Source organism: Opisthocomus hoazin, chromosome Z, assembly GCF_030867145.1.
Source record: "Opisthocomus hoazin isolate bOpiHoa1 chromosome Z, bOpiHoa1.hap1, whole genome shotgun sequence".
Taxonomy (NCBI): Eukaryota; Metazoa; Chordata; class Aves; order Opisthocomiformes; family Opisthocomidae; genus Opisthocomus; species Opisthocomus hoazin.
Window position 1 is genome coordinate 53,824,439 of NC_134454.1, and position 12,737 is coordinate 53,837,175.

The 12,737-nt window shown below is 43.2% G+C and overlaps 1 protein-coding gene across 3 annotated transcripts in view; it reads left to right on the plus strand.

Moving 5' to 3' along the window:
• The first annotated feature begins 1,301 nt into the window (after positions 1-1,301).
• The window catches only part of GDA (guanine deaminase), a 36,505-nt gene continuing 25,069 nt past the window's right edge, over positions 1,302-12,737 (plus strand). The window contains exons 1-5 of one of the 3 annotated variants that reach the window (XM_075411304.1): positions 1,302-1,565; positions 6,644-6,732; positions 8,430-8,601; positions 11,148-11,235; positions 12,521-12,626. In XM_075411304.1, coding sequence (XP_075267419.1) covers positions 1,326-1,565; positions 6,644-6,732; positions 8,430-8,601; positions 11,148-11,235; positions 12,521-12,626 — 695 coding nt within the window. In that variant the 5' untranslated portion in view covers positions 1,302-1,325. Of the gene's footprint in view, positions 1,566-2,096; positions 2,215-6,643; positions 6,733-8,429; positions 8,602-11,147; positions 11,236-12,520; positions 12,627-12,737 lie in introns of those variants that run through there. The other 2 variants (XM_075411303.1, XM_075411305.1) reach the window with 2 other exon arrangements.

Here is a 12,737-nt window from a genome sequence, read left to right on the forward strand (position 1 = left end):
ATGCCAAAGGGACCAGACATACAATAAAAAAAAGCCATGTGTCTTAAAAAATCCACTTTACCTCACCAGCGGTCTTCTCAAACTGCAAGACCTCTCACAAGAAATTACCAATATTGGCATGTAAGAGTTATTTTCACATGTGCATTTTATTTTGGACACTCTTTATGGCCTGACTAATCTGATAGCAAAGTCCAGGTAAGATCGTTCCGTTGGCAGCAGTAAGTCTAGTATCTTTCAAACTTCCTTCAAAGCAACCTAAAGCGTTGTTATGCAAAGAAGGCAAGACGAAGGCTGGTGGCTTGCCCACAGCTCAAAATAAAATTGATTCTGTGTTTTCCCACTGTGTCTTTTTCTCCTCCCACCATTGATCTGCAGAGTTTGTAGGAAAGATAATCTGCTCTGCATTTGTACAGCGTCAGCACAGTGGGAAGTGCAAAGGTCTTTCAGTGATAAACTATGAAAAGAGAAATTTCGTAGTCCAGATTTGAGAATGAGCCTGTCGGCGCCCTCGGTGCTAAATTCATTCATCACTTGACAACCTGATGAAGAAAGCCGTCTTCAAATGGAAATTCAGAGGACATTCCTGGTGTTGTCCTTGGTGTACGTCATTCTGGCCCCATGAAGTTTTATTCTAGCACTCTCACTAGCGATCCTCTTAGCACGTGCTCATGGTGTGCTTTGGTCGCTGGAGCAGAACATGGTCCTGGAAGTGCGGTTCTCTGTTGTTAATAAAACCCATTTTTCTCTGCCTTTGGTTTTCCTGAGGCTGTTTTTGCTTTTTCTGTAGACCATCTCCACTGAATGAGGCATTTGGCTGCTTCCCTCCGGTAGCTCTGGTACCTCAGCTGGCATCTGCCTCCTGTTCCTGTACCCAGCTAAGGAGCGGCACGGAGGCCGAGGGCTGAGGAGACAGTCTGAGAGGTTCACCTAGGGGCACCCAGGACAAGAGAAGAGGTGAAACGAAGCAGTAACTGCCACCTCAGCATTCGTGTTTAAAGTTGACAGTATCTCGGAGTCAGGTCTGTTCTTCCGAAAAACGCCCGGTCGGATTCCTGCGGCCCCAGGCGCCGGGCAGCAGGCCACACGCTGGCGGCGGCGGCTCGCGGCAGAGCCAGCTTAGGGGCTCGCCCTCGTGAAAGAAACTTCAGAAAGCGGCGACAACCGACGGGCTGGTCGCGACAGCCAGCTGGCAGGCGGCGGAGGACCCAGCCCCGCCGGGGGTCGCGCTGGGGGGTCGGGCGGTCTGCGCCCGGCCCCCGGCCGGCCTCCCGGCCTCCCCCCGCCGAAACCCCTCCCCGAAGAGAAAGTCACCAGGGGGTGGGGAAATGGTGACAGCTCCAGGAAGCCGCCGCCGGCAGCGGGAGACGCCGAAGGCCGGCAGCCGGCTGGGCGGTAGCTCCCTCCCGGCCGCCTCCGCCGTGGCCAAACCGGCGGCCGCCGCCATGGGCTCCCCGCAGCGTCCGCCGCTGGCCCACGTCTTCAGGGGGACCTTCGTGCACTCCGGGCCCTCCGCGCCCATGGAGATCCTCCACGGGCACCTGCTGGGGGTGGACGACAGCGGGACGGTGAGCGCGGGAACGGGGGTCTGGCGGGGGCGGCCGGCGGGGTGCCCGGTCTCGGGGTGTCCCGGTGTCCCCGCGGCTCGGGGTGACAGTGAGCCTTTTGGGTCCCGCGTCCCGTCCCGGGGGTGGTGAGGGGCCGGGAGGGAGCAGGCGGAGGGCTGTGGCGGTGGGAGCGGCGGGCGGCGGGGCCGGGGCTGGAGGCGGGCGGGACGGCGCGGTGCCTGCCCGGCGCCCGGCCGCGGGGAGCCTGGGCCCGGCCGCGGGCCGGGGTGAGCGTTCCCAGAGCGGCACCGCGCCCGGGCCGGGCGCTCCTTCGGGTCCCCGCAGTTTCCTTCCAGCTTCGCGGGCGGGTTTTGCGTTCTCCAGGTATCGAAGTGGTGATGGCGAGTAATGGCGGTGTACCCCCTGCGCTCACCCAGAGACTGCCGAGCGAGGCTTTTCGTGGTTTTTTTTTCTTGTCACAAGAAAAGACGTGGCATATAGCCGTAAAGAGCTGGGGAGCTGGCGGCGCTGGGCATGTTAGTGGTAAACGCCGAGCCTGAAAGAAGCGTTGCGCTCGCTGATAACGCGGGACCGGTTCTGGCAGGGAAGCTGCGCCGTTCCCTTCACAGCATCAGAAGTGGGACATGGTTTCGCAGTGCACGTCCTACAGGTAGGCTGGTGATGTCTTGCAGACTCAAGATACCCTACATAGGGTAGAAAAAGGTCCTTTTCTTGCTCGTGACTAAATAACAGGCTTCGGTGTGTCAGGCTTCGGTAGCATTTGAAATCTGTGCGGAGCACACTTGGAGCCCTGATGGTGTTGGTTTTATCTGCTCGTACAGGTCTGTGAGGGCCTGTTTCCAGACAGCCCTCTTACAGCTCTTGAGGAGTCTGGTAAAAGCCATAGCAAAGCCTGTGAGAAGGTGTATTTTGATGTACGGGAAGGGAATAAAAACTTACATAACTATGTATTGGCTGATGTCAAGTAAAAACAACAGAGCTGAATAAAAAAAAGAGTTTGGTTTGTGTAAGTGAGATGCAGGAGGCAGAAACTCATACCCCATCCCGCTCTCTCTAATGGCAATTTCTGGAAAAGGCTCACTGCTCAGCATCCTTAGGAAATCAAGGCCTTTAAGTGATTTTTCTTGAAAAACAGATACCTTAGTAAGCTATACCTAGGGATTTGTGCTCTCAGTCACTCTCTTCCATTCTCTTAGTGAACAAGGATTCACTGGGTATTGTTTTCCTTGCATAAATTGACACATCCCTCTGCAGTAGTTTAAAAAAAAAAATATTTTCCAGTAGTACACTGTTGTCCAAAAATATAATTTGCACCAGAGTACACTAACAAGGACTTTCATTTTCTTCTCTTCTTAATACAAATTATTGGCATTTTGCTATTCCAGGCTCTAACACAGTGAATTTTGATACCCTTTAGCCCATTGCTTATAATTTAACGTCATGCAGAGTTTCCACTGGAATTACGGAAGAGTTGGCTTTTCAGGAAGGACATGGTGGTTAGGAAATAGCTTATCTTTATTGTCCAAATTTACACCAGAACTGTTTCAGTATTACTCCCAAAGAAGTAAGTTTACCTGCATAGGTATCGTTCTTTTGCCTCATGTTGCCCACTCCATCCTTACACGGTCTCTGACAGGGTAAACAGCCCAGCTTTTGTGAACAGCCAAGTCCTGTTCTCCACCGTGAGTCCCTGCTTGTCTTGCAAGGGACACGAGCACACAACCAGCACCGCAGAAACTCTGCCCAGACCCCTGCTGCATGTGGGGATTCTTGGATGGTGAAGGCCACAGATGAAATATCAGCTCTCTGTACTTTGCATGTAGATGACAAGAGATCTTTAGCAAGGAAAATGCTGCTGTCAGGTGTGAGGATCCAAGTTACTGTTAAGTTAGTAAAATAAGGACAGTGCTTAACTGAGCAGTTTGCAGAGAAGTGTTGTGCTGCTGTTGATGAATGGCCAATAGAAAGAGTAGTATTCTATTCCTCAGCGTAAAGAAAATAGAGACAGGTGCAAAATGTGAGTTATCATTGAAATGTTGGTGTCATTAGCTTAGCTTAGTAGAATATTAGGTAAATAGAACAAGTGTTAAGCTAAAAGCTCCAGTTGAAGGCATGAAAAGAGCAGGAGTTGTGGAATGAGAGTTAATATTGTTAAGTACTGCCAGACATAAGTGTTTGATTTAAGCCAGCTGGGATAGCAAGTGACGTGTGTTAGCTGTATGAGGAGGAAGGTACCAAGACACCAATATCCTTCTGGAGTTCATTGCTTAGCCTTTCTCAGCAGGCCGGGCTCTTCGTTCAGGAGCTGGTGCTTATGAGTGCTCCTGTCTCTCATCTAGCCTCAGATTCCAGTTTTGGGAACTAGGCAAGCAACAGGCATCTCGTCTCTAAATGCTAAAGTCAGCTAATCATCGTGGGAACAGAGAGGGAAGAGAAGCATGTGGGAGGGGAAAGAAGGATGGATCTGTTATTCATGTTCATCGAGGAGTGCCATAACCAGAAACAAAGTAACGCAGTCACAGCTGGATCAAAAAAACCTGTGTTCCTTCAGGCAGTGTCATTCCATTTCCATTCCTTTGGTAGCAAAGTTATTTGCACTGTGGTGCTTGGAGGCATCATGGTTTACCACATCAGGGTCTATGCATGGTTTAGTGGAGCAGCTATGCGTTGGTGGAGGAGCTTTGGGCATCTCTTGGAGTAAAAAAGGCCTGAGCTAGGCACCAAGGTAGAGAGGTTTCAGCTCCTCATTGTTGGATCCTTTAGTCCCATCACATGGGTGACACACCAGAACTGACTGAAGTGTTTGGGCACTGGTGTTAGCAGCCATTCATCCTGCTGTCTGTGATACACCTTTCCCAAAGGGCTGGTTATTGTCCTTGACTGGCTTCTTTATGAGCTGAAGGTCTTGGTCTTGCCTGTGCACTTCTCTTGACCATGTAGTAAGTCTGCTGTAGAGTTTTTTCTTGCCTTTACACTGTTAAGGTCCAGAAGTAATTTAAAGGACTGGTGCACCAGGTTGGTTACTTTGAATGTACAAGCAAATGTCCAAGCCTGGGACCTCAAAGACCTTAAAGCACTTAATTCAGTGTTAGAAAGGTGGTCAGAGCAAGTGCATCCTAAAGTAACGGGGAACATCTCTTGGGTGACCAAGGAGTTCTGTTGGGAAGTTTGTTTGAAAACGGTATGGCTGTCTTGCTGATTCATCCATCACTGTGTTCAACAGTAATTGACCAGGTGTGAGGTTTAGGGTTGATTTCGTGTGTCCAGTTCCCTTGAAACATATTTTCTTCATTCTTCCATGATTTTTATTTAACTGCACCCTAAGAGTGTATAACAGCCACTTCTTTTCCATGGCAACGCCTGTTTCCAGAATTTGCCATCTGGTGTTTCATGTTTCTTTCTTTTCTTTTTTTTTTTTTTTTCTTTTTTCATCAGCTCTAACATTACTCATTCTGCATCCATTTTGACTTCAGCATCTGAGTGACATATTCTTTATTGCTCATCAGAAATTTCAGTAGGTCTGTTTTCTAAGCTCTTTGCAGACATATAGCTAATAAAGCTGGATGTATTCCTCTTTAGAAGGAGAGAGATGCTGCTTCATGTGAACTATTATTGGACTGCAATATTCCTGCAATTTCTGCTACTGTGGTATTTATTTATATGGTATGATTTTAATATTTTTTTTTCTGACTAAAAATTTAAAACATCTGCTCCTTAGACAGTGTAATCATATAAGCCGTATGTGCACTTAAAAGACCAGGCAGCCAGAAACTTCTTATCTACTGTTTAGCCTCCTCTGCTTATTTTTCTCTACAGAAAAAAAAGAAAATGCAAAAGGTAATGTCATAGACGTAAAAAAAATGGGCATGCAAATAACTGAAACAGTGCTCTTTTGGTCCTCCTGATGTTCCTCGTAAGTTCCTTCCTAATGCCTTCATACAACTATTTGATCTTGCCTTTACATGTGTTTTTAATTGCTGCCTTAGAAACTGCTGTCGTGAGGTTGATACAGGCCCTTAGTGTGGGAATCTTCACAGGAGCAGAAGGATGCCGATAGTAGTAAGATTACTCCCTTGAAATTAGAGGAATGAGCTCTTATACCAAGAGAGTTAGAAGACCATGAGTTGGTTTCTGGCAGAAACTGCGGTTGGGCAAGAATTCCTGAAAGCCCAGGACAGATGGTCTTTGGCTGGAGGAGGCAGCGGGGTCCTCTACTCTGTCAAGTGTTGCAGAAACCCAGATCCAACCTGGAACCTGTAGTTCCTAGCCAGTTCCTAGGCTCTGCTCTCTTTGTTTCTCGGGCAGTTGTTGTGCCTGTTATTGACAGATCAGAGAATTAGAGAGCTGAGAATTCAGCTGCCAAGAATCGTGTTGTAGATTAAAATACCATGGAATTTAATAATAAACAGAAAGTGAGCCAAAATTCTGACTTGGCAACAGAAACTCAGCAGCAGCAGAGTCGATGTCTTCTAGGAGTCAAATGGGGCTGAGTTAGGCTCCAGATTGTAGGTTTTTTTAAACAAAGATCTTAGGCATGCTTTTAGTCTGTTCTGGAAAATGAAAAAATTATCCACATTTTTTCCCCTCAATTTCTGTTCTCTTCCTAGGCGCTTAAAAATATAAAACCCCCAACATTAATGACATGAGCAGAAAAACAGAAAATACTTAGCTCAGTGCCATTCAGTCCTAGGCAAAGCAATTCATTTGACTGCTCTGGTCTTCAATACTTTTGACTGCATTCCTGTAAGGCTGTCTTACACTTACACAACAAAGCACCTAGCGTGGTGGTGTGTTGCAGCGGTGCCAGTGGACACTGAGGTCTGTGTCATTCTGCCCGTGTATTACCAGAGAACGAATTAACTGTTTTCTTGGAAGGTGCAAAGTGGATGTGGTTATTCACTGGGTTGTGAGTAGGTATTTCAAAATCACAGTCAGGAATAACGAGTATATCAATGCAAACCCATCACCTTTGTAGTAAGCATGTAAAATCTGTCTCAAGATACGAGTCGCTTTGCCTTCACGCAAAGCTGATGTGGGATACAGGTTTAAAGTTTCTAACTATGTTTTCTTTCTTTTAGATTGTGTTTTTGGAAAAAAATGATGAGCAAGAGCAACTGGCTAAGAACTGGGGGTTCAAAACGTCTGACATAAGAGAACTGAGTAACCAGTATGTGTTTTGATTAGATTCATTTAAGCAAATGCAGTTTATTCTCTGAGTGAAGTAATGTGAGACTCTGTGAGTGCGTTTTGGCAGGAGGCACATTACATCCAGTGTCGTGGGCAAAACTCCCATTCAGGTCTGTGAGAGCTCTTAACCCAAGAGCTGCCTGCGTCCTGGACGGGACCCGGAGAGTGGATGGTCTTTGTGCTTTTTGCATTCCTTCGTTTGGGACTGCAGCCAAGGCTGAACTGTGGTGGCTGCTTTACACTGCACACAACAAAATGCCATATTTAGCTTTCATACATGACCTCTTCTGGGCTGGCAGAAGTAAATGGCGTTCTTGCTTGAGATTACGTTTTATATCTGTTTTGTTAGCAGTGGGCGGTGCCTAACCAGCTCGAAACTCTGTACTTAGTGAATGTAGGTAGCACTAACACTGCAGATATAAAACTCAGTTGCTTGAGCTTTGACACACTCCCTACTGTAAAAAATTAATAAAATTACAAGATTTAAACCTTCTAAACACAGAGCCTTGGATTTCTAACTGTATTGCAGCTAAAGCATTTCTTTTTAATTCAGCCAGTGAAATCCCCCCCCCCCCTTTCTGGTGGAGAGAAATAGTTTCAAATTGCACCTACTCCGCTTTGCATGTAGTAGCACGACTGTAAACAACTTGTGGCTTACAATCTAGAGCTGCAGCGTGGTTTTATTGTTGAGTTGCTAAATAACCTGTGTGCTTTGTTGGAAGGCTAATCATACAGAATACGTAAGTCATCAGATGATATTTTCTTCACTCGAAATAGTCTGAGGAAAATAGAAGGTGCTGGGAACAGGGATCAGACTTGGAAAGATCTTCCAGCATTTCTAGCATGCAGGAAAATTGGAGGAAGGGAAACTACAAAGGGGTGAAATCACTCTTCATTCAGCAGTCAGGGAGAAGGGAAGAGCACCGAGAGAAATTTTGTTCTCTATGGAATTTTAGCACAAAAAAAAATAATTATAGCAACTGCCTGGTAATGTTGATTTATTCATCCCTGTTATTGCATGAACACTGCATGACAACAAACAATATTACAATACCATTGCAAATATGCCTTTCCTGTCAAGACGTTGAGCAGAGATTTGTTTCACCAGTGGCTGTGTCTATGTTTCTAGACACAGTGGCCGTTCTTCCATTAAACCTTGAAATTCATTGATTGAATGTATATATATAGACACATACGTAATGTAGAGAAAAACTGGGGTATAGAAAGTTACAGTTTTGTAAATATAATGGTCTGGCATCTAGAGGCATTACAAATATATCCATACTAGGAAGCAAGACTGTGCCTGAGTCTTCTCTTTTTCAGGTGGATTCTATGGTGGAGTATTTTTAGTTGTTGTGAAGTCAGTTTGGCTTTTTTTGTTGGCATTTAGTCTGGGAAAATATTAAAGATAATTGGATTAATCATGCTTTTATGTTGTTTTTCTCTTAGTTAGCTATATATAAGTCTGTGTAAAAGTTATTATTCAACTGTTTCATACCATAAAAGGAGTATGGGTAGAGGTACAATAGGAATTGGCAGGCTGATGCTGAAAGAGGAAGGTTAATCTGTACTTGCCATTTACTCTGGTGTATTTTGCTCAAACATACCATTTCAAGCAAAACTACTTACCGATTTTGTGACATTTTCGACTAATATAATTTTTTTTCTCTTCCCTAGTGAATTCTTCATGCCAGGAATGGTTGATACACACATTCACGCTCCTCAGTATTCATTTGCTGGTACAAGAGTAGATCTACCTCTTTTGCAGTGGTTGACTACCTACACATTTCCAGCAGAAGCCAAATACAAAGACAGTGATTTTGCAGAAGAAGTGTACACCAGAGTTGTTGTAAGTACTGCAAATGCCATTTACCTACTAGATGACATTCATATTTGTGAAATATATGTATGTTTTCAGTAGGTCAGCAGAAATAGTAGAGCGTGTTTTAACATCATGAAAACCAGATAAAACCAACAGTAGAGCCGCTGTTCTAATTGTCAGCCCAGATTGTCCCTTGCTAGTTCCAGTCTTGTTCTGTTGTTGCTGATAAGACAGTTCATTTAATCACATCGTTAACAACGAGCTTATCTTTTCTGATATCTGAGTACAATTACCAACTTTTAAGAGTACTGTCAGAGCTAGTGTAGCGAGCAGGTGCTGACAACCTCAATGCTGAAATAACCATGCATGGTAAAAAAAAAAAACAAATTCGGAGGATATTTCCTTTTCTGCACAAAAAGCCTCTGTTATGAAATTGTCTTCTGCAAAGACTGCATGAAAGAGAAGATGCTTCTCACAGAGGACAAATCTGGGGTGTTTTGAAGTAATTAAGGAAGACGTTTCTACAGCTGAGGTCCTTGTAGCAGGGATATCTTTCACTGCAGGGACTTTAGGTGAAGTCTGTCAATGGTATTGCAGCACAAAGAGGGAGATTGTGTTTGAGTTAGACAAGTTCTGAGTAATATAAAGGTTTTAGAGGTCAAATTCCACTTGATGAACAGTAAGCAGAGAGGTCACATTGCAAAGTACTGATTCTGTGCTGTAACTGAAATGCATCCTTTAGTATATGGACTGAAATATCTTCAACAGATTAAATGATTCGGCAAACGTAAGTTGCCTTGTGTTTGTCTAATACTGCGACAATGTGTGTTGTCAAAACAATAATGTAGTGAATCTGAAATAAATAGTTATACCGTCCTTGCCACACAAATTAAAAAAAAAATACTTTCTGCCGTAATAAAAACACGTAGGAGCAGCTTGGTCATAAACTCTAGTGACAAGTACACATGCCTTCAGCTGCGTAAAACATAGAGGCGATCTCACCTTCCAGCTGTGTGCCTAAACTAACTGTTACTGTCTCCATCAGTTCAGACTGAGTGACATCAGCACAGTGAAAGTGCTCACTGTGCAAGGTATTTAATAACATCACCTGGGAAAGCACTGCCAGTGAGAGATAGAAGTTTGTTGTTGGAGCTTCAACACAGTGGTTAGGCTCTCTCCATGTGTATCAAATAGGACAAGGTCGGGAAAATGTCTTCATCCCCAAATGCAGCAGAATACCAGTTGCTCTCCAGTGATTGATGGAACTGGTAATAACCTTGAACTGTTAGAAACAGGACTAAACCTTCAGGGAGCAGATATTATTTTATATGTATCTTTGTCCTTTTTGAGCTGTAATGAAAACATAGCAGATTTTTTCAAATAAAAATTCTGTTTCCAATAAGCACTTTTGGTACTTGGTAAAAGAAACAAATTAGGTGAAATTTGCCAGATTTTAGCTGGAACCTGCCTCAAATTTTAGGAAAGCTAATTCTTTGTGCTGATGTTCTGGAAACAGATTTCTTTTAGATTTCATTTAACAATTACGTTAGGAATCCAGAAGCAGAGAATTCTGGGTTTTAAAAGCGGAGAAAGACAAAGTTAGTTTGTCTCAGTAATGACATTGTTATTTTTGAGACTCATTTTAGGAACCCTTAAAGACTTATTTTTAATTGTTGACTTTAATCTGAATATTGTACAGAAAAGACAGAGCTTGGCTTCATGTTTGTCAAATAATTAGCTCTAGCCATTCTCAAAAGTTGTGTTGCATGTCCCATCTTCTATCTCGTTAAAAAAAAAAAATCTGTAATTACATTGTAGCCAGAATCCAAAAATGTAATTTAAACCTGTATATTGGATGGGTAGTCAATATAGTATGCATTAGTACCAAGATCAAGTGAAGCTATAAATTTCATCATGACTTAATGTAACTTTAAATCACTCTTCCTTTACCATTATGTCCTCCAAAAGTCATATGAACAGGTATCAACCACCGTCTCCTTTCAAATGGTATAATTAAATAAATAATTAAATTACACTCTGAGCAGTTGTTCTCAGTTTACTTTTACCTTGAATTTTGTTACTTTGTATTCAGGGATAACAAAGGGGTTTTGTACATGAAATCCTGGCTATTTTTAGAAGGCACGTGAGGTGGCCAAATGAAAACCACTACTTTTTCCCAAAAGCCTTGCTTTCCCAATATTGGGTACACAGTGCTTCACTGTGAAAATTGAAGTCTTTCAAAACTAGGAAATAACATGAATGACTGGTTGTATTTCTAAATAGAAGTCAGAGTTCATTTCCAGTTGGAGTGAAGGAAATATAGACTGGTTTCCATGGGTTTAGCCATTGTTAAAATCCTGTATGGATCTGGAAGAGGAATTTTTGTATTTAGTACAACTCGGGCTTAAAAAAGCTGTTACGAAATTAAAAGACTGTATTTTACCTCCCCACTTCATTGCACAATTTCACAATAACTAAACATTCTTGCAATTTGAAATCAGACTGCCTGTTCTGCAGTTTGGCAGGTTGACTATTTTTTTTTCCAGACAGTAGAAACTGATTTCTTTTTATAGAGACGGACACTAAAGAACGGCACGACTACAGCTTGCTACTTTGCAACAATTTACACAGACACTTCTCTTCTTCTTGCTGAAATTACAGGTAAGACTAACAGTGAACTTTGAAGGATGTTGCGCAGACCGTGTTAGTGAAGGAAACAAAGCTCAGGAGTTTTAGACTAGCTAGGGATCTGTCTTTCCACTAAGTTGTTTTTTATTCTTTGTGTCTGTCATACTGTGTCCCCAAAATCCACCCTGGTAACCCTTGTTCACCTAACCACCTGTCTCCTACTGTTGTTCCTGCTACTCTCTTCATTCTCAAATCAGCTGCTGGCTGAGCTTGAGTTAGGTCTGCTGGAGCTGCTCTTCAGCTGAAGTTCTCCGCTCTTTCTAACCTTTTGCTTTTTGTGGATTAAAGGGCTGAATGACAAGAGGTGCAGCCAGTGCATCAATTTCCTGATACTCTGAAGTTTCACTTGAAAATCGACATCAAAAATCTCCACACACCGTCTGAAATGGGAACAGAAGGATTTGCATCTACATCTTATCCCTCCCTTCTGTTTGCTTTTGCAAATGCCTGCTGTTTGAAACTGTTGGGATTCTTGCAGGATTTCTCAAGGCTCAGCCAGCTCCTAAAGCAGAGCAATTTAATGAGAATCTCAGTTTCAGTCAAAAATTCCCTAGCCTTTCTGATTTTGTAGGAAAGCCTAAAACTTTGAAACTGTTGTATTCAACAACTCAGTAAAAGTGGACAAAAGAGATCTAATATAGAAACACATTTAAAAGCTTAGAATTTAAAATTGTATGCATTCCTTTTAAGTCTTACACATGAAGTCTGAGTCCTAGCATGGATAAATCTTAAGAAAGACGCTAGAAGTAGCTCTGGTAATTTTCTCCATCCAACCAAGAGTGGGAGACGTGTTAGGAACCTCATTCCTTTCTCTTAAGGAGAGATGGTTTACTGAGGTCTTTGTGCCTTTTCTCAGCTCAAGGTATTCATCTGCTACAGCTACTGTATTTTGATGCTTGCATTTCTTATCCTCTACTTCGCAGTGGTCTTCTTCATATACTACCAATATGAGTTCTGGTTGTGGTTAAACTACAGCAATCTAGCCCTCAGTTATAACGTTTATAAAGTTGGGTACTGATGTGGAAGAGGAGAACTCCTTTTTAAATATTTGGGTTTTTTTTTTCTCTTTCCTTCTTAGCCTTTAAAGTCACATGGATGGTCCCAACTTAAAGGTTAGAAAAGAGCATAAATTCTGTTCAACTTAAATGAAGCTGTCTGGGGTAGAATTTGCTATTTTCATTTCAGTACAGGCTTTGATAGCAGAGTTTGAGAACCAGAGATGTGATTCTGAGTTTTATACTCTTATGCATCTCAACAGATAAATTTGGTCAGCGAGCATTTGTTGGAAAAGTCTGCATGGATATGAATGACAGTGTGCCGCAATACAAGGAGAATACTGCTGACTCTGTCCAAGAGACAGAAAGGTAAGGTCATTAAACTAATGGCACAACCTTTAGAAGTAAGACTTTTTCATATGTCTGCAAAGTGATGTGAAGCTGGCTAAGAACTTACAGGTGTAAATTCATTTGGAACAG